The 27265-nt window shown below is 47.5% G+C and overlaps 1 protein-coding gene across 1 annotated transcript; it reads left to right on the top strand.

Moving 5' to 3' along the window:
- The first annotated feature begins 943 nt into the window (after nt 1-943).
- On the top strand, nt 944-23083 carry HHLA1 (HHLA1 neighbor of OC90). The gene is given in 16 exon segments (XM_087825189.1): nt 944-1022; nt 2094-2153; nt 4053-4106; nt 5033-5078; nt 6018-6112; nt 6580-6729; nt 6732-6827; nt 8746-8829; nt 10407-10463; nt 10563-10649; nt 11230-11481; nt 14717-14956; nt 17991-18059; nt 18387-18461; nt 20294-20450; nt 22894-23083. Coding segments are annotated over 16 exon segments (1791 nt in total).
- The last annotated feature ends 4182 nt before the right edge of the window (nt 23084-27265 follow it).

The raw sequence follows: 27265 nt of genomic DNA, 5'->3' as shown, positions 1-27265 counted from the left end.
CTCCCCAATTCACCTTCCAGATCTATTTCATTCTCTATCAATGGCAAATTCCTGCTCTTTTCAAACCAAGGCTGTGCGGCCTGGATGTTAAGTGGAAATTACATTAATACCAACACATTGAGATTCTGTGGTTCTTAAGTGATAATATGTGTCAGACAGCATTCTGTGTGGTGCCTGGCACTCAGAAAGCACTCAGTAAATTGTCACCATTATTCTTATTAGTCTCAGCTTTGCAGCTTTAACTGTCATGCTGATTCTGCACAGCAAACTCCCGGGAGAATTGCTGGAACACAGTGATGCAGAGAAGGAAAGAGTGAACTCTTCACCTATACTTGTATATTAAATTTTTTCCTAAGCAGCTATGATGCTGTATTTGGAGGATGTTTCCCATCTAAACATTCCAGACAAACCTTGGAAGAGGCATTGAATCTCCCAGAATAGGCATGCAAGCCCCTCTCAGATTCCCAGATCTGCTATTATGCAGGGCCACAGGACTTCTGGCATGGGCTGTAAATAAAAGCGAGTGTGTCACTTCCCTCCAGAGCATTCAAGAGCTGGTACATAGTCTTCCAGCTCTCTCCTTTCCATTGCACAATGAACCTATGACTGAGGAGGCCACAAGGACCAGATGGAGAACTCCAGGACAGTGGAGCCTCCATTAGCCAGGTCCCTGAGTGACTGCATGGAGCAGAGTTTCCCACTCGTATGCAGCAACTATGGATTACAAACAAGAAATCAACTTTTGTTGTTGAATTGAACCAATGAGATTGTGGAGTTAATTTGTTACCTCAGCATAGCCTAACTATACAGAGCCTTTTCAGAACGTGTTTCTAATGACTCCCCATGCAGTGTTCTCAAGAATACTCTGAATCGATGTGGATAGTAGTCCAGCCTCTTTCCTCCAACTGCGCTCTTGTTTCCTGGTGGTCCAGATATCACAAACATGCCGGGCTTCCTGGTACATGGTGCTCCTGTGAGGCTGTGTGTGGGCCTTGCATGTGTCCTGTCCTTTTGGAACACAGGTGGGTCTGGTCAGAGTTCAAGAAGCGTCTGTTCTATATACTGAGTTTGGGTATTCATTGTGCTTTAGAGACTGGCAGCAGCCAACATTTCAGGCCAGAATCCTAAATGAGTTGGACCTAAATGGCAATAATAAAACCCCATTTCTGGTTTTGTCCCTTGATTTTTTGCAATTGAGTGCTGTTTATGCAACAGAATTATCTTCACCTCCACTGTGACCACTCTTGTCCAAACCATCGTTTTCTCCTTCCTGGACCTCTGAATCAGCTGCCTGCTTCTCCCTTCTCTCCAACATCCATTCTCCGCTCACCAGCCTGACTGATCTTTTCAGAAATTTCATCATTATGTCACTTTCCAAGTTCCTCCCTCATTTTCACCTGCCCCTCCCCAAATTATCCAATGACTTCCTACTTCTTTTTGGATAGTATCCCAAGTCCTTTACCTGATAGACATGACCCTGCCCACCTTGCCATGGCTACTTCCTTCAGTCCCCACCTCCTCATTCTCTGTGTCCCATCACTGTTGGCCTCTTTCACTTCTTTAAAGTCACACTCATGCCCATCTCAGACCCTGGGCACATGCTAGCTCTACAATGAATAACCCTTCTGCCAGTTAACCTGCTGACATAATATCCAGCCTTCAGATCGCAGCTGAAGCTTTCAGATCACTGCGATTAGATCAGGCTCCCTGTTATACACCCTCCAAGTGCCCTTTGAAGTATCTGACATTGTTTATAATAGTATCCGGAGTCTTCATTTTCTTGATGTCTGCCTTCCCACCTAGAATAGAAGCTCCATAAGGATGGAGTCTGTATCCATTTATCATCATACTGCCTGTTCAAGTCCAGGTGCTGAATAACATTATCAATCATTAGTATTATTCTAGCTGGCCAATAAATATTTGATGACTAAAGGATTGAATGAATGAACAAATTACGTGTGGGATTTTCAGCAAGTTGCTTCAACATTCCAGGTCCTAATTTTCTCATCTTTAACATGAGTATTTTGGAATAATTCTCTCTAAGGTCATGTCTGGATTATAATTTTTCTGATGAAAGCTTTTTTTAACTTCAGTGTCTGCTATTAAAGGGGAAGCCAAGAAGGAAAAGGTCACGACATTCCTACCTACAACAGGTAAATGGGCAGGAGGGTGTTCCTACCTAGCTCACTGTGTCTTGGGGGGGAAATTCCTTGTCTTCTCTGAGCTTCTGTCCATCTGTAAAATGGGGATTGTATCTATATCTCAAGCTTTAACAGTCATAGGTACAGTTTCTGTGAGTTGCTCATTGCTTTATGGTTCATGGAACTCCTGGATTCTCATGATCCTATTAAACTCACAAAGACTGTGACATCCTATTAGCAATGGAAGATTTCACATTGGGAGCTATTGTAACATGCCACTATTATCCTTTGTAATAATTCCATCTTTCTTTGCATATTTTGGTGGTCTGAAATTGGCTGGGCAGCAAGATGGTGAATGCATCCCAACATAAGGGACACTTAGGGGTCAAGGACTGGTTTTCTGTTCCTAACTTTTTGCTAAACGTGCAGGGTAATTTTTTTGCATACTTTGGGGAAGTGAGATGGAGATTACTCTTTCCTTTTAAAATTTCACTTACTTTTAATTAGTACATTCATGTGCTTCAAAATGCAAATAGTAAAAAGTGTATAAAGTTGAAATACTCCCCCAGCCCACCACTGCCCTGCCCCGCCCCGGGGGGCAGCAGTTATGCTGATTTTTGTGTCTAAGCAGAGTAATTTTCAGTAAATATGTCCCCTATCAGAACCTCCAATTTTCTCCTCTTTACCTGGTGACAACAATTCTGCTCTATAGGTAACCAGAGGATAACAGGTGATAAAAATACTAGTGAATAGCATGGAAAGTGCCAACGCCTTGTAATTTAAGTTACTACAATGATGGTCTTTTTATCCAAAAGAGAACAATAGTTTTAGATGCTCTGTCTGAAAATGTATTTGCAAATGCTTCTGTGGAGCACCCTATTCAGGAACCCCTGCCTCAGGGGAATTTAATGTGCACTTCAAATACTATCAAATCCACCCAGGGGGTGTAATTATAAAAAGGGAGGGGTAGAAATAATTTTGGGGGGAAAGGAATGGTGTTTAAGGAAAGTCCTTGGTTAGGAAGATGGATCAGGGCCCATCATTCCGGCTGGACAGGTGTAGGGATCCTGCAAGCCCAGCAGCTGCCGCACCCCACAGCCTGGAGATCCCAAACCCAGATGACCCTAGTCCCTCACCTGCCTGGAGGACTGAGCCTCCTGGCCAGGAAATGAGCAAGGGGGTCAGCGCCTCCCGAAGGCCTCAATGCGGCTGCTCTAGGGTGGAGAGCTGCTCAGAGCACCGAGAGGGGAGCGGAACTCTCCGGGCCAGAGCTCGGCTTGTTTGAAAGCCCTGGGCCCGCAGGATAGTAAGTGTGGGCATCAGGCTTCCTTTTGAGGTAGCATAACCAGCACCCGCCCCTCTACATCCACACTGTAGCGAAGGGAACCCATAGTTCCCACCTGCCTCTAACCCAAAGCTTTGGTATTTAACCCAAAAGCCTGATAATCAGTAGACTGGACCTGACTTTCAACAGGGAAATTGAAAAGCAGGGGACAACCTCAGTGTCTATTCACAGGTTGACCGGGAAAAGAAAGTGGGGTGTTTACACAACATGGGCAGGAAGGTGATCCTGCCATATGCAGCGGAGTAGGTGGACCTGGGGGACACTGCGTTGAGTGAAATAAGTCAGACACAGAAAGAAAAAAGGCTGCACGATATCACTTCTCGGAGGATCTAAACTAGTCAAAGTCACAGAAGCAGAAGGAAGAAAGGTGATTGCCAGGGGCTGGGGGGAGGGGAAATAGGGCCAGTAGGCAGGTGTGGGAATCAGGATCATCGCTCCCCTTTTCTGGGCCTCAGCTTCTTCACCCTTCCAAGGAGTGTTGGACAGGATGACTTGTGAGGATGTTATAAATTGTGTGAGGCTGAGCTTCCGTGATACTGTTTTATTCATGTAAACTTGTATTGCAGTGTCTGGAAATGAAGTTGAGAAGGAAAAAGCTGGGGCTTTCCTTGGTGCAACAGGTAACTAGGCCAGCCTTAAATCTTGGCTGCAACACTGTAAGTCAGAATACATTTCTTAGCCTCCCTGGGCCTTGGTTTTTCCATCTACAGAATGGGCATAAAGCACTTTCTCCATTGGAAGGCAACATGGAAATTAATCATTGCAACTAGAATAGTAACAAATTCTGTATGACTAAATGGCTTCTTATCCAAAACAATGAATTTTCCAAATCTCAGCTTCACGTCATCCACCGGGGCCTTCTCTATCTCCCCAGACCAGGCTGGGTGCCCCAATGGAGGTCCTCACAGCATCCCACTGTTCCCTGTTTGATGCTCCTCACTTGCAATTGCACGTGACTCTCCCTCCTCCCACCTGAGCCACAGACAGTAAGCACCTTGGAGGTGGAAACCTGGTGCTTTTCCTTGACCTCTTTATACGCCACACTTAGCATGCTTCTGGGCCTCAGAGTATTTGTTAAATGAATAAAGAATGACTGAATGTCTTTGCCATTTCAAAATTTCCTTTGACATTTTCTTCTTTGATGCCATGAACTTTGCCGTGTGGGCAAGTGGCCTGATAGTTTGGAAGGGCCAGTGCTCTGAGCTCTAAGAAGTAGGTCATGACCCCTTCGTTACCAGGGCTCAGTAGTGCACATTTTGCAAGTTTCTTTTCCCTCCTGAGCCTCGGTTTCCTACCTTAGTAAAGGGGTGGGCAGATGAGCTCCCCCCAGCATCTATTTATTAAAATGTGCATTTCAAGGCCACATGTGGCCCAAGGAGACTAGAGTCTCAAACAGAGACTTGGAATCTGCCTTTTCACACTGTCCCCAGTGACTGTTGCGATCACTAGCCTAAGGACCAAGCACTGGAGGCCTCCCAGGCTTCTCCAGCAACCTGGGGCTGGGTTGGAGGCTCCCATCTCTCCCCTGAAGTCTTTCTCTTCCCAGGGTCTGCCCTTAGAGGACAGGAAAGGAAAGAAAGGGGTGGGGCCCCATGGGTGGCCTGGGCTGCTGAGAAAATTCTCCCACTTCTCAGGACCCCATTCTACCCCCACAGTGAGATAACAGCCTCTATCCAGTCTTCGCATTGCTTTAGCCTGATAGGTATCTGAACATTAAGTAAAAGCCATTGTTTTCACAGCTTCAGGGAAGAGCAGGGACAAGGCGGATTTTAACCCAGCAGCCTCTCTCCACCCAGCTGCATACTACCAATATCTGGGTGATGATTGATTGATCGATTGATTTTGGTCCTGCCCGGCCAGGCATGGCTCAGAGGTTGAGCATCGACCTAGGATCCAGGAGATTGCAGTTCGATTCCTGGTCAGGGCACATGCCTGGGTTGTGGGCTTGACCCCCAGTCAGGGGTGTGCAGGAGGCAGCCGATCAATGACGACTCTCTCATCATTGATGTTTCTATCTCCCTCTCTCTCCCTCTTCCTTCCTCTCTCTGAAATCAATTAAGATACATAAGAAAAAGTGAAAATGCTTTTGGTCTTGATATCTGGGCCATATCCCAGGTCTATTATATCTGAATATCTGAGGAAGGAGCCCAAGCATAGGAATTGTGGTATGAAAAACAAGTATCTTTCCAGTGACGCCAACGCCCAGCAAGGCCTGAGCTCGTCTGTCCAGCAAGGTGGTTAGTTCCAAACCCAGCATGGTGAGAACCCGGCTCATTTCCTCGGGCTTCTCATTATATTTGTATAAGCATTTCCCACCAACCCCTACCCTCTCCAGGGCAGGGATAAGTACTCCTGAGTAAGTGCTCCTGGTGCTGCACCCAGACCTCCCCCTCTGCTCTAACTTGCTGCTGTCCCCTGCTGAGGCAGGAGCTGCCGGTGTCTTCGCCCTCCTGTGCCCAGTGGGGTGAGGGAGGAGTTCAGCCAGTGTCCAAAGAGGAGGCGCATCTGCCTGAGCGACCGGAGCGAGTGACCATTTCTCTTCCAGAGCTGCCCGCCAGGTCCGTCGATCTGTCTGCACTGAACCTGACCGAGGTGGTGAACAGGATGCTGAGCAGAGCTTTAAAAGGTAACCTCCTCTTGAAAGCACAGCCCAGGCCCCTTTGGGTCTTGAACCAACCTCACCCTGGACTGTGTGTGACCGGGCCAGACGCGTCCCACCTCCGCGGCCCAGCTCCCCTGCGTTCAGAGTGGAGGCTGTGTGGTCCGGCCTAACTCGGGGCGGGAGGGGAGCACCCAGGGAAGTAGCCGGGTGCCAGCACATGGAGGGCAAGCCGGGTGCCAGCCCCCCGCAGGCGCCAGCTGCTCTGCATCACTGTCCTGAGAGAACCGCGGAGCCCTGGGCCAGGCCAGGGAATGCAGCCGCACAACACGCATTTTTGCATTTGCGTTTATTATTTTCAACTCTATTATTCTTTTTAGTTATTTCATTATGTGTTCCTTGTATTGGTAATTCCCACGATGGGCTTAGGAAGGTGTGTTGGTTATTTATGACCGCCAGCAGGCATTGTCTCTCCATTTCGATGTCGTTGGCAGACAGCAAGAAATTCTTCTCCTTGCTCAGCATCACCTCCTACAGCTCCTTTGCCTTCCACAAGTTCTCTGTGGCCATCTACAACAGTAAGTGCCTCTGGGAGGGGGCCGAGAGCGGGGCGGGGACAGCCGCGTCAGCACCGCTGTGTGGCCGCCTCTCTCCACAGTCTCGAGCCTGCGGCCGGCGGACCAGGCCAAGTTCCCCACGCGCCACTGCTACTGCTTAAGCGACAGGACCGGCGGCCTCTCAGGTGGGCGGGACCCCCGGGTCTCCAGGCCCCCATTTCACTGGTGCTCCCTGGGCCAAGGCTGGGCCCATCTCCCCTTCTTAGAGCAAGATAGGAAAACGGGGCGGTATCTCTTATGCTTAATATGTGCACGTTCGTTGTCTCAGAAAGTTCTTTTCTTGGCTTTTCCCCTAGAGCAGTGATTTCCAACCCGAGTGCCGCAGGGATTTTTAAACATGCAGCACCTGACTGTTTAGTCAGGGGCACTGACCTCTTTCCCCTTAGGGGGTCAGATAAAACAGTGACAATGGCCAACACCACAATAGCCGTCCAGAGTGAGTGAATCAAAAGTATACCTATTTTTTTTTTTCAGATCAGCAAAAAGCATAATATATTTTTTGGAGTGCCGCAGAATTTTAATTAATTAATTAATTAATATATCTTTATTGATTTCAGAGAGGGAGAGGGAGAGGAAGGGAGAGGGAGAGATAGAAACATCAATGATGAGAGAGTCATTGATCGGCTGCAGCCTGCAACCCGGGCATGTGCCCTGACCGGGAATCGAACCCCTGGATCCTAGGTCGACGCTCAACCCCTGAGCCACGCCCTGCTGTGCTGGGTAGAATTTTAGTAGTTTATGTGCCGTGAGATGAAGAATGTTGAAAACTGCTATTCTAAAGAAATAGTTATGTCTGCACAGAGAAATAAGAACAAAATGCTGATGCAGCATTATTTTAATAGCAAAACCTGAGAACAAGCTAAATATCCATCCTTAGGAAAATGGTTTAAATAGTCTATGGTATAAACAAACCTCAGAAAACAATCAGAGACAATACAAGTGAATTGGTGTGGCCGGATTTGGCCTACAGATGGAAAAATTTCCATGACATTTTTAATTAGAAAAAGAAAGCTACAAAATAATATGCAGGATACTATGAAAAAATACATCCATGAATGGGCACCGGATGGGCAATTGTCTCTGAGAAGATTGGAGTGTAAGTTCTGGATAGGAAAATATTGATTAATGGGGCCCTGTATTATCTGACTTTTTTTTCATTGAGAGTTATTCATGCATTACTTTTACAACTACAAGTATTACATGTCCCTTATATTTAGAGAAATTTGAAAAATTAAAATTAAAATTACTCTCTCACCACTAATCCATTCATTCAACCATTCTTTGTTGAGCACAGACACTCTTCTACATGTGCGGGTGCCACGCTGAGCAAAAGGGGCACCCCCTGCTCTCATCGAATTTAGATTCTGTAGGAGGGACAGAAAAGTAAATGGAGTGAAAACACATAGTATGTTGGCTAATAGAGTGACTGTGAGAACAATAAAGCAGGGGACATGGTGAGGAGGGAAGTGATGGGCAGGGTTGCTGTGTGTGATCAGGGAAGCTTCTCTAATGAGGTGATGCTTCAGGGGTGATCTGCAGGAAGTGGGGAGACAGCCCTGTGGTACCTGGGGAAAGAGTGTTCCAGGCAAAAGCCCAGGCAGCAGAGTGAGAACTGGAGAGGCCAGTGGGCTGAAGCAGGTACGCCAGGGTGAAGAGTCACGGGAAATGAGCTCAGAATTGTGGGGTAAGACAGGAAGGGTATTGCAGATCATGTAGAAGTTTACAGGATAACGGGGAAAACAAATCAGAAAAACCATCATTCAACAATTTTGACCCGCACAGCTCTTTGGGGTTGGCAGACAAGGATTTGGGAGGAGAGGGCAATGGAAGAGAAAGGGGATTATAACAGTGGGTGCAAACATTTTCTGCCTGCCTGAAATTAAGACTATTAAAAATAATTAGTGGTATTTCTCTTTATGATTGTTAATATTCTTCAAATTACTGAACTGAATTGAACTTGTAAAATCTACTCTGAAATATCCAAATACAATATACTTTCCCCCTCAGTCTCTGAAATTTAAACCTGCTCAATCTGTCTTGCAGATTTCACAGCCCTCCTGGTGGACATCATTGGAAATTCTACCAGCTACCTCACAGAGATTTTTAAGTCGACCTCCATCCTCTCAGGTGTGTTTATCTTGAAAACACTTTTCAAATTTGAGATGTGGCATCCACCATGGAGTATAATCAAACCCAGCGGACCACCCAACCCCTGCCCCAACACCTGCAATAGGCCAGGCTGCCAGGAACATTAGCGTAAGTTTTATTTAGACAATCAGTGTGTCCAGTTTCAACTACCAGTATCCGAAGGTTCCATCTTCCCATCAGAGCTAACATTGGAGGTAGAATCCAAGGCTCAAAGTTGGGGGAAATCTAGGCAGACTCAAGAAAACAGCTTTTGTTGAACAGCTATGCTCTCATTTTAAAGATGAGAAAACTGAGGTTCAGAGAGGTTGAATATTTTGCTCAAGGTTGTTCAGAATTCAGATTGAGATTTATCTGACATAGAACTGAGAAGACATGCCTCACTTATATGGGGGCTTCATAGAACTTCAGGCAATCCCTGGGGTCCCAGTTTGCAAAGCACAGGTCTATTTAACAGCCCAACACTTGGGCTCATCAGAAGGATGGTTTGCAACACTGTGGAGAAACTACTGTTTTAGAAAAAGGGCAATAGGAAAAAAGAGAAATAATAATAGATGTCATTAGGTACCTGGGAGTCTTCTAAGGGCTTGCCATGTATTTCCTCATTGGATCCTAACTACGCTCTTGCCGGGTAGCCACTATATTTATCCCCAACTTATCCGCGATTTAGAAGTGAAGAAACTGGCACAAAGAGGTTAAGTAACCCGCCCCAGATCATTCTGCAGAGAGGGAATTCTAACCCAGGCGATCTAGGTCTGAAGCTCATGCTCCTGGTCACTATGCTAATACACATGATAATAGTAGCACATTAGCAACAACAATTATTATTATTATAGCTCTTTACCAGGCACCAACTTAGAGCTTCACGCACATCTCAGGGGATCATCATAGCCATCCTACCAGGGATACGTGACCACCCATCCACGGTCCCTAAAGGGACAGTAAATTCAGGAATTCAGAAGATTTTAGACCATTGAAGGTGTAGTAGGGGGGCTGCACCAGCCATGATAGAGCATCCTGTGACCTCCAGCAGCCCCCGGGGCGGTGCTGTCATCAGAGACACCCGTATTCACGTAGCAGAAGGTTGACCCTTCACACCACGTGGGCTGGATAAAAGACCACAAATAGCCTCACGTCTGTCAAGCCAGGTTTGGCCACTGAATGAGTTTTGGTACCAAAATGACACAAAACGTCCCATCTTACAGAGCTTTGGGGATTTGGAAATTGCAAATGAGGAGCTATGGGATGGTAATTTCACCCTTTTAAAGATGAGTAAACTGAGTCCAAGAGAAGTCAAGCAGCTCACCCTTGTTCACGTAGCTGGTAAGTGGCAGAGCTGATGTACCGGGCAGCTGCCCCCGAGGCTGTGCCCTGAGCCGTTACACCATGCTGCACCCCACCCCGCGGAGCCCCGGAAAGCCGGGGCTGCCTTCAAATGAGCAGGGGCCTTATTTTCCCGCCGCGGCCTGCGCTACGGGTTTCTAGCTTAACTCTCATTTCGCACGAGGACGTCACAGCTCCGGAGCCATTGCTGAGTGTAGTGTGCTGTTGCCTTACAGTGAGTCAGACAAACGAATCCGACTGTATCTTCATCTGTGTGATGACAGGAAAGTCAGGTGAGCCCCAGCCGGCCTTGGACGAGCTCTCTCGGCTGAGAGTTAGAGGCAGCCACCAGCAGGTGAGTGCAGATTGAACCTGTCGGGGGATCTTTGCAGGAAGGAACCTGTCTGACTTCTGGGAGATGGTGGAGAAATCTCCGGTTATCAATTACACCTTTACCAGCAGCCTGGCTGGTGTCCTGGGTGAGTGGAAACCTCCCAACTCGGGCTCTAGAGTCTCCAGACCAGGCTCCCTCCTAGCAAACCGAACACTGAATGCTGCCCGCAGTATTTTATTTACTGCGCTAAAATATATACTGTGCTAAAATAGGAAGATTTTGCTATTTTTTGAATTTCTTTTTCTTTTTTCTTTTCTTGCAAAAGATCTGGCAGCCCTGGATCATCTTCCCCCTCACCCATGGCAACAAGCAACTGGTGCTGAGTAGCTGCTGCCCCCATCCTCGCCATTAGGAAGGCCACCTTTCTCCTGTCTTCCACAGTCCTCTCTGCTCCCTATAGTCTTGTGCTTTTTTTCTGACAGCTTTGCATTCTGTTCACTGTACCTCTTCAGATGGCTTTTTCAGAGACTGCTATTTTAGATTAATTTGTCATTCAAGGAGAAAGCGTCTTTTTGGTGATATATGATGCTGGTCTGAGTAAGGTTTGAATCTCTGCATTCTAAGTATTTACTGTGAGATGGTGACCTTTCAGTGATGCAACAGTTCTTTATGCCCAAGGTGACAAAAATGTTAAAGTTGCATAGACTGTCTCCCTGACTATGCAGCTACCAGGGGGACCGCTGTGACTTCAGAGCTCACACCCGCGAGCCAGCAAACCCTGCCAAGGACAAGCTCTCCAAGCACAGCCCAGAGCACCGGCGTGTCTGCTCCGAGAACATCTCCCTGGACAGAGACAACTCGTCCTTCAGAGGGAGAGCAGACCGTGAACATAGACAGGCTTCTGGAACTTCTTGCCAAGGCCACGGCCACGGCCACGGCCACTCCAGACAGTGTCACTCCCACCCTCCTGGGCTCGGGTAAGGTTTCTCTCCCTTTCCTCTCCTGCCCTGTTTCACCGTCCTGTGCCCTCTAGGCTCACTTAATCTTTTCCTCTCTTTACCAACCCCTTTCTTCTCATATGGATGTGAGTGAGTATAGGTCCCATACTGACAAGTGTCATTGATATATGTCCTTCTAACATTTATTTGTATAATTTTTAAATTTTGAAATAGTTTCAGACTCACAAGAAGTTGCAGATATAGTAGAGAGAGTTCCCTAGGACCCCTCACCCAGCATCCCCCATGAGAATCTCTTACACACTTGAAATATATTGCAGCAAAAAGGTATTTTTATTTCAGCAAAGCATTTAGCTGAAATTCACACTAAATGATGAAATGCATTCAACATTTTATGGGGGGGTTAGGTTAATTTGTAGCTGGCTGGATAATGATGTCAAGGATATGTCAATGATGATGCCAGCGTGAGAAGCTACCAGTGATGGCTGGCCAAGAGGTTCCTCCTCCCCCACTATCTTTGTGGACACCATCAGTAGTATTGTCACTGAAGACACAAAACGTGTACTTAGCCTATTTGGAAAAAAGGTACAACTGAGATAACTCTTCCAGTCAATGAGCTCCAGCAATGGACCAGAATCATCAGAATTCATTCATTCATTCATTCATTCATTCATTCATTCATTCATTCATTCAGACATATTTAATACCAGACACCAGGCTAGCTGTTAACAACACAGCTCTGTCAATGTTCCCTTTTCTTCCCGAGTTCGCAGGCCAGGGAAAGAGACATAGACAAGTAAACTGACAGTTATGATCCAGCCTCCAAAGAGTTATTGTCCTGGAGAGCCCAGAGAGGGAGCTTCCCCTGGGAGGTAAGAATTAATAAGAGTCAGGCAGCAGACCTAGAAGAAAACATAGGCAGTAAAATCTCAGAAATGTGTCATAGCAATATTTTTTCTGATACATCTCTTCGGGCAAGGGAAACAAAAAATAAACAGATGGGACTACGTCAAACTAAAAAGTTTTTGCACAGCAAAGGAAACCATCAACAAAATGAAAAGACAACCCACTGAATGGGAGAACATACATCTGAGAAGGGATTAAATATCCAAAATTCTGCTCGGCCAGTGTAGCTCAGTGGTTGAGCGTTGACCTATGAACCAGGAGCTCACGGTTCAATTCCCGGTCAGGGCACATGCCTGGGTTGTGGGCTTGATCCCCAGTAGGGGGCATGCAGGAGGCAGCCAATCAATGATTCTCATCATTGATGTTTCTATCTCTCTCTCCCTCTCCCTCTGAGGGCAATACAAAACATATTTTAAATATGCAAAATTTAAAAAGAATTTATAAAACACAATCCAACAAAACAAACAATCCAATTTAAAAATGGGCAAAGGACCTGAATAGACACTTCTCCAAAGAGGACATACAAAGGGCCAATAGACATATGAAAAAATGCTGAACTTAGCTAATCATCAGAGAAATCCAAATTAAAATCACAATGAGGTCTCACCTCCGGCCTGTGGGAGGGCTAGCCTGCCTTCAACAAAGCAACAAGCAACAGGTGTCGGGGAGGGTGTGGAGAAAGGGGAGCCCTCGAGCACTGCCGGTGGGAGTGCAGACTGGTGCAGCCACTGTGGCAAACAGCATGGAGTTTCCTCAAAAAATTAAAAATGGAGCTGCCTTTTGACCCAGTGATCCCACTTGTGGGAATATGTCCTAAGAATCACAAAACACTAATTCAAAAAAATATATGCACCCTTATGCCCACTGCAGCCTTCTTCACAGTAGCTAAGATGGGGACGCAGCCCAAGGGCCCACAGCAGCTGAGCGGATAGAGAGCCGGTGCACTTAGCCAGGGGGATGCCGCCCGGCAGCGGGGCCTGGGTGCGCCTGGAGAGCACTGCGTGTGCGGGGCCAGCCAGAGGGGCGCAGGTGCCACGTGGCATCACTTCTATGTGGAATCTAATGAACAGAATAAACTAGGAAACAAAATAGTAACAGCCTCATGGCTGTCAGGGGGAGGTGGAGGGGGCTGGGTGAAAAACCTCATAGACAGACAAGAGTATGCTTATTACCAGGGGGCAAATGAGGTGGGAAGAGGGGAGGGGCACAGAGGGGATAAATGGTGACGGAAAGGGACCTGACTTGGGGTGGTGAGCACACAATACACTATACAGATGATGTGCTGTGGAACTGTACGCCTGACACCAGGGTTGGGTAACGTCCTGCCCTCGGGCTGTATAAGCCCCTGAAATCATTTGTTCTGGCCTGGCCAAGGCAACCTCAAGGGGCACTCGAAATTCAATAAATCTGGGAGCTAATTTTTAAGTTGATAACTTTGTATGGCCTACAAATGATGTTATAAATACCCAAATGGCCCTTGGCAGAAAAATGTTCCCCACCCCTGACTTAAACCTATATACTTTTATTAACCAATGTTACCCAAATAAATTAAAAAATAAAACACCATATGCCCTTAGATTCTCCTAACTCTCATGACATGCAGCTATGGGGCTGGACAATAACATGACAGGCAACTACTGGGCCGGACACTATCGAGAGAGGAAAACACTATGGCGAGAGGCAGCCATATATGCTTTTTACTTTAATGAGAGTCAAATAAAGCATATTGAAATCAATGAATCAATATACCATTTTCTGGATAAGAAATCTGAGTATTTTGAAGACGGCAACTTCAAACTTGGAGGTTTAAAGTTCTCCAAGGGGATTCGCTTTGCAAGACCTGAAAAAATGAATTTTAATTCCTACCATGGGAATGAACAAGTGAGAATCTCTGGCGGTTCTTTAAAAGACCAATGAGGGAAGATTTGTCTTAATAACAATCCTGCCATACTTCAGGGTATTGTTATTATCTCCATTTCAATGATAAAACTAAATAGTTTTGTAACTTGCCCCAAATTTTACAGCATGGAGGAAGCAGGAGCAGAATTCACCCCTCTAGGTCCCTTCACCTCAACCCCATAGCCTTTACACTATGACAGAGGGTTTGAAATAATGTTGAGATTGCTTGGGTGTCCCAGGGATTTGGATATTTTTTAAAATTGGTAGTTAGAAAAATAATGTTTAATTTGGTCCATTTATTCCAGTTCTTGGTAGTGTTTAAGTCCCTAAATATCTCTATGATGCATGCACAATGCATTTACCCTGTGATTACATTTCAGTGACTTATCGATTTTATATCCAAATCAAAGTGATCCAGTGTATAAATGCTCTGTCACTGTCACTTGTGCAGCTACCAGGAGGGTGGCCACAACTCCATGGGTGACAGATAGCTGGCAGGCCTGGGCTTCCACATTGCCTATGCCGGGGACTCAGACTATCAGTGAAGAAACACCTGGAGGGCCTCCTTGGGAAACACTTTCCTCCGGAGTGACATCACCTGCAGAGGCCGAGGGGACCAGGAACACAGGAAACCTTTCAGAGCCTCCTGCTAGGACAAAAGGCAGCCCACCCCGGTCTAGCCCAACCTCAGGTAAGAGAAGATGTTCTCTCCCAAGTCCCCCACTTTTAAACTAAATTTAACGTTGTCTGTTTTTAAAATCTTTTCTAAATTTTTGAAACATAATACACGTGGAAAAAAGTAATAAAACACAAGTTAGCAGCACAGTTAAAAATCACAAAGCAAACGCTCTCTTCTCCTTTCTTTACCCCGTCCCTTCTTCCCACCTTTGAGTGAATGAGTGAATGAATGAATGAATGAATGAAAACTCCTTCCTCACTGGAATCTTCAACCTCTTCTCTCTTTTATGTACCCTCTCGCCAACTTTTTCTCCTTTCTCCATTTCACTGTCCATTAGACAAGTTTCCACAAGAAGCCAACATTGTTTACTCCAGGCAATTCAGCTGCCTTGGTATTAGTATATTAATATTAGTATTAGTATATTAATACTAATTAGTATATTAATGCCATTGTTTTAATTATATATGCATCATGCATATGCAGTATAATATAGCATACACATTAATCACATCCATGAATATAATTAGAGTATTAATATGTAATCATGTAATATGGAGAAGGCCTGAGTTCTAAAAGGCACTTAAAAAATTATCAAGTGTGATCCCAAGTCTAGTATGTATGTATATGCATTTATGTGTGTATACATGTGTGTGTGCAATAAAAATACATAGAAATAGAACACAAAACAAAATAAGACTGAAAAGAAATTCACAACATGTTAACCTTGACAATATCTGGGAAGTAGAGAAAATTTTTCTTTCTGTTCACTCCAATACAGTGAATTTTCCATATTTTCTAATCTTATAATTAGACCGAAAAAAAAGTTTATTTATTTTAAAAATCACTTCTTCTGATACCTGCAGCCAGAGATCCTCCCTCCATGGTCACCAGTCAGTGGATGGTAACAGTTATCATTGCTGGGCTGTTAGTGTCCTTGAACTTGACCTTTCTCCCCTGTGGGACATGCTCTCCTCAAGGGCCTGTGTCCTTAATCTCCTGTTCCCTTGAAACCCAGTAGGCTTTCCTTAAGTTTGCTTTTCCTGAATTTCTTAAGAAATAGAGGGGAAAGAGTAGATGCATTTTAAGGGGCATAGTTATCTAGCCTCGACTTTAGGCTCGTAATGTCAATCACACAGACAGATCTGGAAAAACAATTTTGATAGCCTCCAAGGGTGACTTACATACACGCATGGGGAAAATAGACGCTAATGCTCTGGGGTTGGCCAACTGGACAACAGCAGCCAGCACAGCCCTGAGGCTCTGAGCTCTGGTCTTTATTTCAGACACAGCAGGGTTGAAATCCTGACTCTGCCATGGCCTGTGTCCTCATGAAGTTCTCTTGATCTCTCTGAGTCCTGGTTTTCTCCTGTTCGAAATGGAAGAGTTGATAGCCGCTTTCCAGAGCGGCTGTGAGGACTGAATTAGGCGATGTCTGTAAGGTGTTCGGCTCAGCAGGTAGCGTCGTGGAGCCAGTGAGCCACTGACCATGACCGCCCTGCCCTCCTGCACCCGTGGCAGCGCCGCGGCCAGCTTCAGGAGACATGCTTCGGAAAGAGCAGTGACAAATAGGCCGCCCGCCACAGGAGAGCACGCGGCAGCTCCCCCCGGGTCCCTTCCAGCTTGAATCCTCTGCTATTCTGTAGTGGTTAAACTGTGAATAACAATCACAGCCGAGGGAGCCCTGCTCTTAGGGTGTTGTTAAGGCTGCTCAGTTACTAGAAACTCACCCAGGCAGCAGCACCCACTGACCCTTCCTTGTTCAGGGGCTTACAGCCCATGCCTGAGAAGGAATCGAAAGAGATGCTGACCCACTCTGGGATGCTGACCCGTCTCTGGTACGAACGCAGTGGGCTAAATAGAGCCAAAGCCGGGCTAAGGCCAACGCTGCCTGGCCCGCGGGCCCAGCAGAGGAGCATGCGGAATATCAGTGCTACCTAAGCCCACGCCAGGAGGGGTCAGGCCTCACGCTCTGAGGCTACTCGCCTCACCCCTCCGTGTCACCTGCTGGATTCCAGCCACAGCAAACCGCCTCGAGCTCACCTCTCTGGGTCTTTGCTTATGCTCTTTCCTCTGCCCTGGTCCCTGGACCCCGTGCTGCTCACTAATTGATGCGTTTCTTCTGTCTCAGGGACGCTGTCACCTGCCCCCAGGTCCCCACCCCAGCTGAACTGGGTGCCTGCCTCCCTTGCTCACGTGAATGCCAGCCTCACCCCTCTCCTACCACTTAGCCCCACCAGGAAAATCGCCATTTCACCTTCCTCTCCCTTACTCCCTATAAGGGGGCTGCTTTGCCAGAATCCTTTTATTGTTAATGCTCACCTGAGGATATTTTTTCCATTGATTTTTAGAGAGAGTGGAAGGGAGGGGGAGAGAGAGAGAGACATTGATATGAGAGAGCCACATCGATTAGTTGCCTCCTGCACTCTCCCTGGCCAGGGCCAGTGATGAATCTGCAACCCAGGTATGTGCCCTTGACCAGGAATTGAACCCCTGGCTGCTTGGTGTGCAGGCCGACGCTCTAACCACTGAGTCACACTGGCCTGGGTAAAGGCCAGAATCTTGACACTAAGGATCATGCCCTGTGGTCCTTAAACCAGGACTTTATAATCACAAGAACTGTTGAGATGAGCGCATGCCCTGCCATGAAAAGGACAGGCAATTTATAAAGGGGGATGGAGTGAATGTGTACTGAGACTCAGGCGAGTGAGAAGTGTGTCATTTTCTCTTTGCTGAGGAGCACTGTGCTTGGACATTGCCTGGGTGACACCATTACACCCCCGCGCAGTGACCAGCATTAGTGGGTTTCTAATGGCACCGACACACTGTACCCCAGTTACTGCTGGGACTTGCCATTTCCTCCTGGACACGGGGAGTCCTCCGCTGTGGCTCCTGTTGCTTTCTTATGTCTGCATCCTCAGTGCCCTGCCTGGTACCTGGCTTGAAAACCATCATTGGCTGCATCGGGCAGCACTGGTGGCCTGGGGCCCCTGCTCCCGATCAAGCGTCCTGAGAAGCGCAGGCTCACCTCTCTCTCATCTCATCTCAGGGACACTGACCCCTGGCACACAGACTTCAAGTCCAACCAAAGCACCGGCCCCCAGATATCCACAGACAGGTAAGGACGTGCGCTGGAGAGAGAAACCCAACACCGCAGGCAGGAAACGTAGCTTAGGGGCAGGGTTGCGGTGGGCTGGGGGGCCCGGCCGCAGGCTGAGCTGGTTATTGCTCTTTATTGGTTCCAGCAGGAGGACAGGCAGGAGAACCAGCTTTGCTGTGCTGTTAAGTTGCCTGTGAACCTGAATAGATCACTTCCTCTTTCTTGGCCACAGTTTTCCCATAGATTTCGAGAACTCTTTACCTTAAGGTGCTATGATTCCCTGGTTGTTTGGATAACTCAAGGCCATTTCATTTGGATTTTTGAGGCCATTCTTGCTCCTTGCAGGTGATCTCCCATGGCCATTTACCCCCAGAGAAGAGCCAGCCCTCGTTCCTGGACCCCACCAAGTTCAAGTTTCAAGTATGTGCCTGTCACTCCCATTGCTTTTGTTTGTCTTGGATCCGGTTGTGTGTTTGACCAGTTCAGAGTCAGGCTGCGGGGACTCAGACCCCAGGCCCACCATTTACTGGTGAGGCGGCCAGGCCCTCGGCTTTCAGAACTCAGTAGCCTCGGCCGCAGAGCGAGAGTAATAGCAATCACTGCGGGCGGTGAAGCTGTCCTTCCCCCACGGGGCTTTGTCTGAAGCAAGAGAACGTGTGGAAGTGAGCTGGGGCTCTAGAGCCCCGCGTAATTTCATTCCGTCAACTTTTATCGAGTGAACGCCCACTGAGAACGTGCCGTGCGCTTGACAAATGGAGGGTGTTCTTCTAACGGGCCTGATGCTACAGGAAGGAGACTGAATGACAAAAAATTCAACCCCCGTTTTCTGGGTGCAATTGACTTGTTTTCTGTTTTAAAGGACACGCTGCTGTGCCCATCCCTGCAAACTTAATTCTTATGAAATTCTAGAGGAAACCCTTTCCTGGGCTGGGGCCCGGGCTGTCGGAGGCTCAGGGTGTCCAGTTTCTGTGGTTTGTGCCGCATGCCCCCAGCTTTGGGGCATCTCACCCTCCTCCTTCCCGTCGAGCCAGTTTCCATAAGGGAGAAACGGATATGAAGTGCGTCCTTCAAAGCTGGTGGAGCCCTCAGGCCCCTCCCGCTCTGGATGCCTTTCGGTCCCGGTTTCCTGAACGTCCCTAGCCGTGTGTCAACAGGGCATTATTAAATGCTGGAGCCCGCACAGTCTCCTTTTTCATATCAGCCCAGATCTGCCTCAGCTCCGCTCTCAGCCCGTGGTGAATGGGCCTTTCACACAGAGATGTGATTATGTTACCGTAGGAAATTATAGCCCTTTCTGGCCCCGGGATTCAAAAGAGACTCACCAGCGGTGCAGATGGGGGCAGTTGTCAGCCTGACTTTGAGAAAACAAGTTGGCTGAACCTGCACCTTCATTGTTACGTGCCCTGGAGTCCCTATGAATGAGTGCTGTCTGCAGATCCTGTCCTCACAGCCCTGCTCAGCTCCTGTAAATCCTGCCGACGGCTTCTTTTATAGAGTCAATCTAGCTCCTATTTGGTTTCCTCTTCTGCTGTCTTCGATTTTTCCCAGCTTTAATGTCTTTTCCAAAGAATCCTGCCTTCTATATCCTTGTATCTACATCTCTATCTTTATTTGAATCTATACTTATGTATCTATATTTACTTATATAGCTCTATTTATCCATCCATCTATCCATCCAGCCACCCCATGAGAAATATAAATATAAAATAACGGGGTTCTGGTATCTTCCAATAAATGAGTCTGTCCATTCACAAAAAAGTGTGCCACACAGGTTTGGACACCACACATTCTTACACTCTATAAATATTTATTGAGGTCCTACTTGTGCCAGGCATTGGGTTATGCCTATTTTTACTTTCTCTTTGCAATGATCCTGCAGGGTAGGTAATGTTATCTTCATTAACCACTTTCAGCGAGTCTTACCTATTAAAAAGTGACTCAGTTTTGAGCCCAAACCTATCTTATTCTGAAGCTTGTTCAGTGTTTCAGATCCTTGTGGAATATTTACTCCTCAGTAAAACCCATCTCTGGTTTCCTCCAGGAACTGGATCCCCGCTTGTCCTCTCCTTGATCTCTCAGACCTGTCACAGCAGCTTTCCTGGGCAGTGGTGAACCAACACCATGTTTACCTGTCTGTCTCAGAGCCACCTGAGATCAGGGGCAGGTCCATATTCACCTAGCACAGTATCTCACAGAGGGAAGATCCTTGTTAAATTTTTATTGTTTGAATGGTCTGGGATCATGTCTTCTAGGGTGTCCTCAGCGGCTCCTCAGAGAAGGGCCCATGACAGATGCTCCTCTCCCGTTGGCCGCCCAGAAGCTCAACCTTTGCCTGATGGAGCTGTGCCGATTTTTCCAGCAATGCCTCTGCATGAGCCTGAGGACGGACCCCAGGATGGAGACCATGAGGTAACCTGGGCCAGATGACACTTTTCTAGTATTTATACGCTTCCTGTTGTGCCTGGTTTCTCCACGGGCCACAGGCAGCCAAGCATGAACTAATCTACAGACATGTGACAGGGCCACCTCAAGGAATGGACTCTCCAGGGACTGTCACCTTCTTGAGAACCAGGATGGATCCTCATTCATTTTTGGGTTCCCAGAAACCAAGTGCAAAGTCTGACATAATAAGTGTAGTTGAGCCAAGTCAAGTTGAGCAGAGCTGAATTGAACTGAACTGTGTCATATCTGGTGGAATGATTACAAAGGACTTTGAGTGGCCCTGAAACCCAAATGGCCTTAGCCTGGTGAAATTTGCTAGAAGATCATAGTCAGGGGACATGCCCATTTAAATTACAGTTCTTTCATAAATCCCTGGCAGCCTTTTGCAGACCAAATGAAAAGGTTGTAAGAAGATTAGCAGGCAGACTGGTTTTCTATTAAGAAGGTCTAGGTGTGGACACTTTCTTGCCCTGAACACTGATATGCAATCTGTCTTCTGGAATTTATTCTTGGCTGTAAACCCAGAACCAAGCAGCCTAGGTAAATAGTTCTGCTCTATGGTTTGAGGTCAGTCTATCAGATCTTCAATGTTATTTTCAGTCTACTCATTGGATCCTTCAGCTTTTCCAATCTCCATTAGCCACTGGCTCTGAGCCTCAGGTTCAGGTTTGTAGCCTTTTCCTATCACCCTTTTCTGGCCCCGGTCTGGGATCCCTTAATGAATGTGACTGTTTCCTCCACCCAGAGAGGGCAAGAAGCAAGATCCATAGATCCAAGGGTGTTAACAAGCAAGGTGGAGGCATTCCACTCATGTATACGCGTAGCAGCATTCTCGCCGATATTGCCAGACTATTGTGAGAATGAGTCGAAACGAAATGGAATAATACACTTACTCGTTCCTGCACAGTGCCCGCGAAGCTGCACTCAGTGGCTGCTGACAGATGAAGATACACTGGTGGTTGTTGGTGCCTTGCTCCCTTACCCACTTTCATAGCCACGTGAAACACCACCTCTAGCATCCTTGATACATTGTAGCTGTGGCAACCATATACCCAGCGGCCCTGTCAGCTGTTGACCAAGCTTGACATGAAAGGTTGTTGGCCAAGGCTTGGAGATGTCACCTGAGAATATGAGATCACATGCTCACAGCAAAAGTAGCCCTGGTGGTGGTCATCTTTCACTCGACTCTCAGATCCACTCTGCTTTCTCTCTAGTCTGCTCTGCAACGTGTGTGTGTTGGGGGGGAGGGGGGTTGGGTGGCTGACTGGTTCAATTCACATTTCCCAGGATGCCTTTCCAGCCCATGTCTTATAAGTTCATTCAGTGGAAGATACTGGCAGGACATTGGACAACAGGAGAGGGGAGAAGCCAAGAAATTTTCTCCCCCTTTATTTCTACTTTAAACAGTATTTCCCTGTTGGTTTTTCCTAACCTTTTTATAGGTTGCAGTTCTTGTAACCCCTTTTTAACTAATTCCCAATATTAAATCTCCTCTCTAAAACCACCTGGGTTCTGTTTTCTCCTAGCTGGGCCCTGACTCATGTTGGTCTTATTGCCTAGTAGAATGGTTATGTGCTCCTGGGTTTAAATCCAACTCTACCACTTGAAAGCAGTGTGTCCTAGGGCAAATCCATTTATCTCTGAGCCTCAGTTTCCTCAGTTTTAAATTGAGGGTGATAGAACCCGGGAAATCTTTACAGCTAACTTTCTTGAGTAGTTAGTTGCTCCCCAGAGTATGATAGAATCGCAAAGTGATGGAGTTGGGAGAGAAATTAGAGAATGTTGAGCCCACTCTCCACATACATCAGGTGAGGGGTTGAAAGGGAAGTGAATTCCCAGAGTCCTACAGTGAGCAAGTCACACAGCCTGTCCCAAATCCTTTGTCCCTAATAATGTCATCAGTGCTACTTCCCTGCAGCCCTTTGAGGCAATGGTGCCGACACCAGCCAAGAGCAGCGTATTACTTTGCAAAGTCTTTGCTGCCGTGTTAACTGTAACAGCACTGTGCTCTCACACACACAGATAGGTGAACACCATCATTTATTGAGCACCTACTACAAGCCTGGCACTATTCAGGAACTTTGCAAATGTCATCTCATTTAACCACCACAGTGTAGGTTCTATTATTGCCTTCTGTTTATGGATGAAAAGCTAAGGCCCAGAGAATTAAGTAATTCCCCTGAAGTCACACATCCTAGTAAGCAGTGGTGCTAGGACTAAAAATAAGTCTTTGTGACCCCAAAGTACAAGCCCTTTATGACGCATTCTGTACCTCTCCTCCCACACCCCAAAAAGATGGAGAGGGGGTTCCTTGCTCTGAAGAATTGTCCATTATGACTTTAAAATCCTGGTTGTCTCCTAACAGCCACAAAAGATAGTGATTGCTCTCAACTCTGGTTTAAATTTCTAGGTACTGCCTCGAATACTATTCCTGGTTTCTGAAGAATGCAACACACATCTGCCAGAAGGCGAAGCGGGTGTCCCACTCGCACAGTGAGTATGCAGCTTGCAGCTTGCAGCTTGCAGCTTGCAGCTTGCAGCTTGGCAGTGCTGTCTTGGCGATAAACGCATCTGTGAAAGGGTTCTGGAACCCTGTGTGAGTTTCCTGCCTCAGCAGGGGCCTGGGAATTCATCTAGTCATCACCAATTCTAGACAAAAAGAATCTAGGGTATTACTGATTCCCCTGCACCCAACAGTTTGATATTTGCCATAGGTATTTAAAAAACATCAGGAGTCAGCCAAACCAGGCCCTGTTGCTTTCTGTGTGTGGCTTTATCCTGCCTGAGTCCCATGAAAGCTAAAAATACAAGCAAACAAAGAAAAATCAAACAAGACAACCCCCCGAAACACTCAGATTCCTGACCAAAGCAAATGTATACAAATCATTCGAGAAAAAGGAGGCGGCACACGTTGCTGGAAGGGGGTGTGTGGTGCCTCTCCGTGTCCTGATGGCGTCAGAGCCCTGTCTTTCTCGCACTCCCATGGACAGAAGTGGCTGATCTAGTGCAGCTGGTCCTAAATCCAGTGTTAGGCCATTTCACTGTGCCATCTACCCGGCTCTCTGGTCAAGGGACTCTGATTTTCTAAAAATCATGGAACTATATTGAACTCTGTGAAAAATGCCTTCTTAATGTAACCCAGATATAAGCCAGGTGCTCACATGGCTGTCTTGGCAATGTTTTACATTAAAAAAAAAAAAAATTTAGCCTCGCAATCATTCCTTGTGGCTTTTCAGGAACACCAAATGGATACGATGCCAATGCTTAGAATCCACCCCTTCCAACTATCCCTCACTTCCGACAAGCTGCCATCTCACAGCCTCTATCTAAGTTTATTTTCCAGCTTACAGCTCAGCACCTCTCCTAAAATCAAGCTGGCTCTCCTCTGTTTCCAGGTGCTTCCTCTGTTCATTTTCGTTTCCTTTCGCCTCAATACTTTCCTCCCTCTCAAACACATTCCCTTATTTCTTCTGCAAACCCATCTCCCCACTTCTGTCTTCTCTTTCCATCACCTTTTCCTGCGGTACAAAAGCCAAGCCTAGGGTGTGGGGCGTGGGGGGCTCAGTAGTCAAAGGAGAAGTCCCTTTACCTGGCACCAGCAGAACTGGGGAATCTCGCCAACTGCTTATAATTGAGCAGCTCTTCTTTTGTCCTTGTCGCATCAAAATCGCCGCATAAACAACATGTTATGTTTACTGAGCAATGCAGTAATGAGTTTAGATTAGTTCTCTGCAGGCTGGGGAAGGAGGTGGGTACAGCTGGGCGTTAGAAAAACATCACTGAACAGAGAGTGGGAGACGAGGCTGCTTTCGCCCCGACGTCGCTGCTGGCGAGCAGGGGTCTTGCCCACGTCTCTGACTGTGCGAGTGGAAGGAGCTGAGTCCGGGCAGCTCCCCGCCCAGTGCGTGCATCACGCTTGCCCTCTGGAGGAGCCCAGTGCCGTCAGAATTTATGTCGCCGTGGCATTGCCTTCTTGGTGCTTGAGTCCCCTTTTCTTTTATTTTCAGCCTTAAAACAAAGATGCCTTGAGAACATCTGCAAGTCTGTGTGAGGCCTTGAGAAAACAACGGGACCTAACAGTAAATTGGGCAGCGTCTCCTCACCCTGGCCCCTGCCCCTGGCCCAAGTTGGCTGCATTCGCAGAATCCACCCAGGCTTCAGCTAGATCATCAGCTCATGGGAAGCGGCTCTTTTTGGAAGTAGCATTTCTGTCTCTCCTGTGAATCTGCAGAACACATGGAGAGCGGAGGGCCACGTGCTAGAGGCCTCACAGTTGATGCAGTCACGCCAGCTCTCCTGCCTGCCCAGGCCATAGAAACCTAATCACTCTGCTCAAGAAGCTTCCAGGATGCTTGCAGCAGTTCTGAGCCCAAGAGCTAACTGACCAGAGTCTGGAGACCACGGTCTCCTAGAGTTTAAGGGCGGGATGCTTAGAGCAATGGGATCTCGGGGGTGCTGCCACACTGGTGTGTCTCCTAATTTGTGCAGATGTGGCCACCAGCGTTTCACTGATGAGGTAAAAGAGATCGGACAGTTACTGTCCCCAGCTGATGAGGGAGGCTATGCGGTTACACCTGTAACATCATTAAACAGGATTCTTGGAGACAAAGGCGCAGGTGCATTTCTGTCCATTTCAATCATGCCCAAAAGACAAGCTTAATTGGCAAGAGAAAGAGAGGGGAGGGAGGGAGACAGGATGGGGAAGAGGGAGGGTGGAGATCGATGAGATGAAAGGGGAAGGGAGAGGGAGGTGAAGGGGGAGGGGAGGCGTGGGGGAAGGGAGCAAAAGGTGTTCTGCGTGTGTTATTTTGTCCCCATGAATTCCTGTGTGTTTGAGTGTGCGTGTGGCTAGGTCCGCCTATCCTGAATAGGTGCACTTCAGGTTTGTGTGAGAATCCAGGTGCTATCACAGTGCAATCTGTAATTTTCAACTCTCATGCAACAGCTTCATTTCTCTTACGTCCGAGTTCTTATAAAACCTTTACTCTCACCCTTTTCCACCAACAGAGAAGAGAAAAGCCAAAGCTCCAGGGATATTGTAGGCTAGTGGTTCTCAATCAGGGGTTTTTTGGACCCCAAGGGACATTTGGCAATTTCTAGAGGCAGTTTTGTTTGTCACAGCTTGGGGAGGGGGACTGCTACAGTATCCCGTGGGTAAAAGTCCAGCATGCCACTAATATCCCACAATACGCAGGATGCCCCACAACAAGAAATCATTTTGTGCTGGTGAGAAAGGATGGGGCAGTGTAGCTCCACTCTTCAAGGCACTTGAAATGCTGAACAATAATTCATGATCTGTGAACAAAAGCTTCAACACACAAGGACAATGAATTAGTCAAAGAAACCCTCAGTGGACTCTGTAAATGCTCAACTCTTCCCTGATTTCATCGCTGGATGAGCCCTGTTTCTCCAGGAGGCCCGTAGACTGAACCTCACATAGGGTTTGCTGCCAGGCTGACCCGTAAGCCAAGAATGGTTCCATCCCGTGGGCTGGAACAGACACCTCAACCTCGATGACACCATTTGTCCTGTCTGTAAAATGGAGCTAATGTTCCATCTGGGGTTGTGGGAATGGTAAGAACGAATTCCTGTAAAAACATCTGTGGTCTGTGATACGCACTCAATACATGTTAGTTGTGAAAATCTGGAAAGAACACAATTCTCAAGGGGCCAGGAAGAGGAGAGGAGGAATTAAGATTTAATGAGCCCCACTGTTCCCCTCACACTTTACCCGGCTCACCTCCTTCTCTCCATCTTAGCAGGATCGTCCCCACTGAATGGATTCGGGAGCTGAGGCTGAGCAGTGACGCTCAATGTCCCACAGGTGATCCGTAACCAAGCCTAGAATGGGGACCCTGGATGTCTGATTATGAAGCCCCATTCCTCCTAACCCCACAGCCTGGGCCGAAAATCCCTGAAGAAGAGAGGCATCAGATTCCCAGGCCTGAGGCCAGGAACATATAAGAATCATCCCTGAGATCTTGTTGAAGAATTAACTGGAATGGACAAAGCCAGCCCTCTTCCTTGCAGGGGAGCCAGGGTGACTTTCATCCATCTTTCATCCCCCGGGGTTCCCCTGATGACCCTGAGACATAATCCCCGGCCTCCAAGCCTCTGAGGTGCGGTAGGGGGTGTGGAACAGGGGAGCCTTTGTTCTCTAATTAGAGCCTGGGCCTCCCTGAGGCTCAAGATGGGGCCTCTGACTCGGGAGCCTGCAGCTGCTCGAGCCCTGGCTTTCTGAAGCCCGCCCCCTCAGGCAGCCCACCTGCCCAGGTTCACGAAAGGCTGGCCCCTTGATGAGAGAGGGGAGGGGCCACAGGACCAAGGGGCTTTCTGTGGGGTATAAAGGACCTGTCCCCATCTTGTTTGAAACCGGGGATCGTTCATCGGACTTCTTTCCTTGGGACCTGCACGGTAGGCACCTCTTCTCCTGATGGGTGGGGAGCCAAGGAGGGAGGGAGGGAGGGAGGGGAGCAAGGGTGGAGGAAGAGAGGGAGGGTTGGAAGGGAGAATAAAGGTGGAACTGAATGAAAGAGAGGGGTCAGGAGAAAGGGAAGGAAAGGGAGAGGAAGGGAAGGAAGGAGGAATGGATAGCAGAAGGGGGAGGGAGGAGGGAAGCTCTCAGGGGGTGTCTGAGACCTGGCTGCTCCAGGGTGTAGCTAGAAAGCCAAGGTACTCCGAGTTCTCGTAGGAGGAGATGCAATGCCAGAGAAACAACAGCTGGTGAATTTCCTGGGAAAATCCACCGCTGAGGGTCCTGCAAACCTGTGTGGGCCAATCGC

This window comes from Miniopterus natalensis, chromosome 16 (genome assembly GCF_054644295.1).
Source record: "Miniopterus natalensis isolate mMinNat1 chromosome 16, mMinNat1.hap1, whole genome shotgun sequence".
NCBI classification, from domain to species: Eukaryota; Metazoa; Chordata; class Mammalia; order Chiroptera; family Miniopteridae; genus Miniopterus; species Miniopterus natalensis.
Note: the sequence above shows the minus strand (reverse complement) of the source record. Positions and strands in the feature narration are given on the sequence as shown.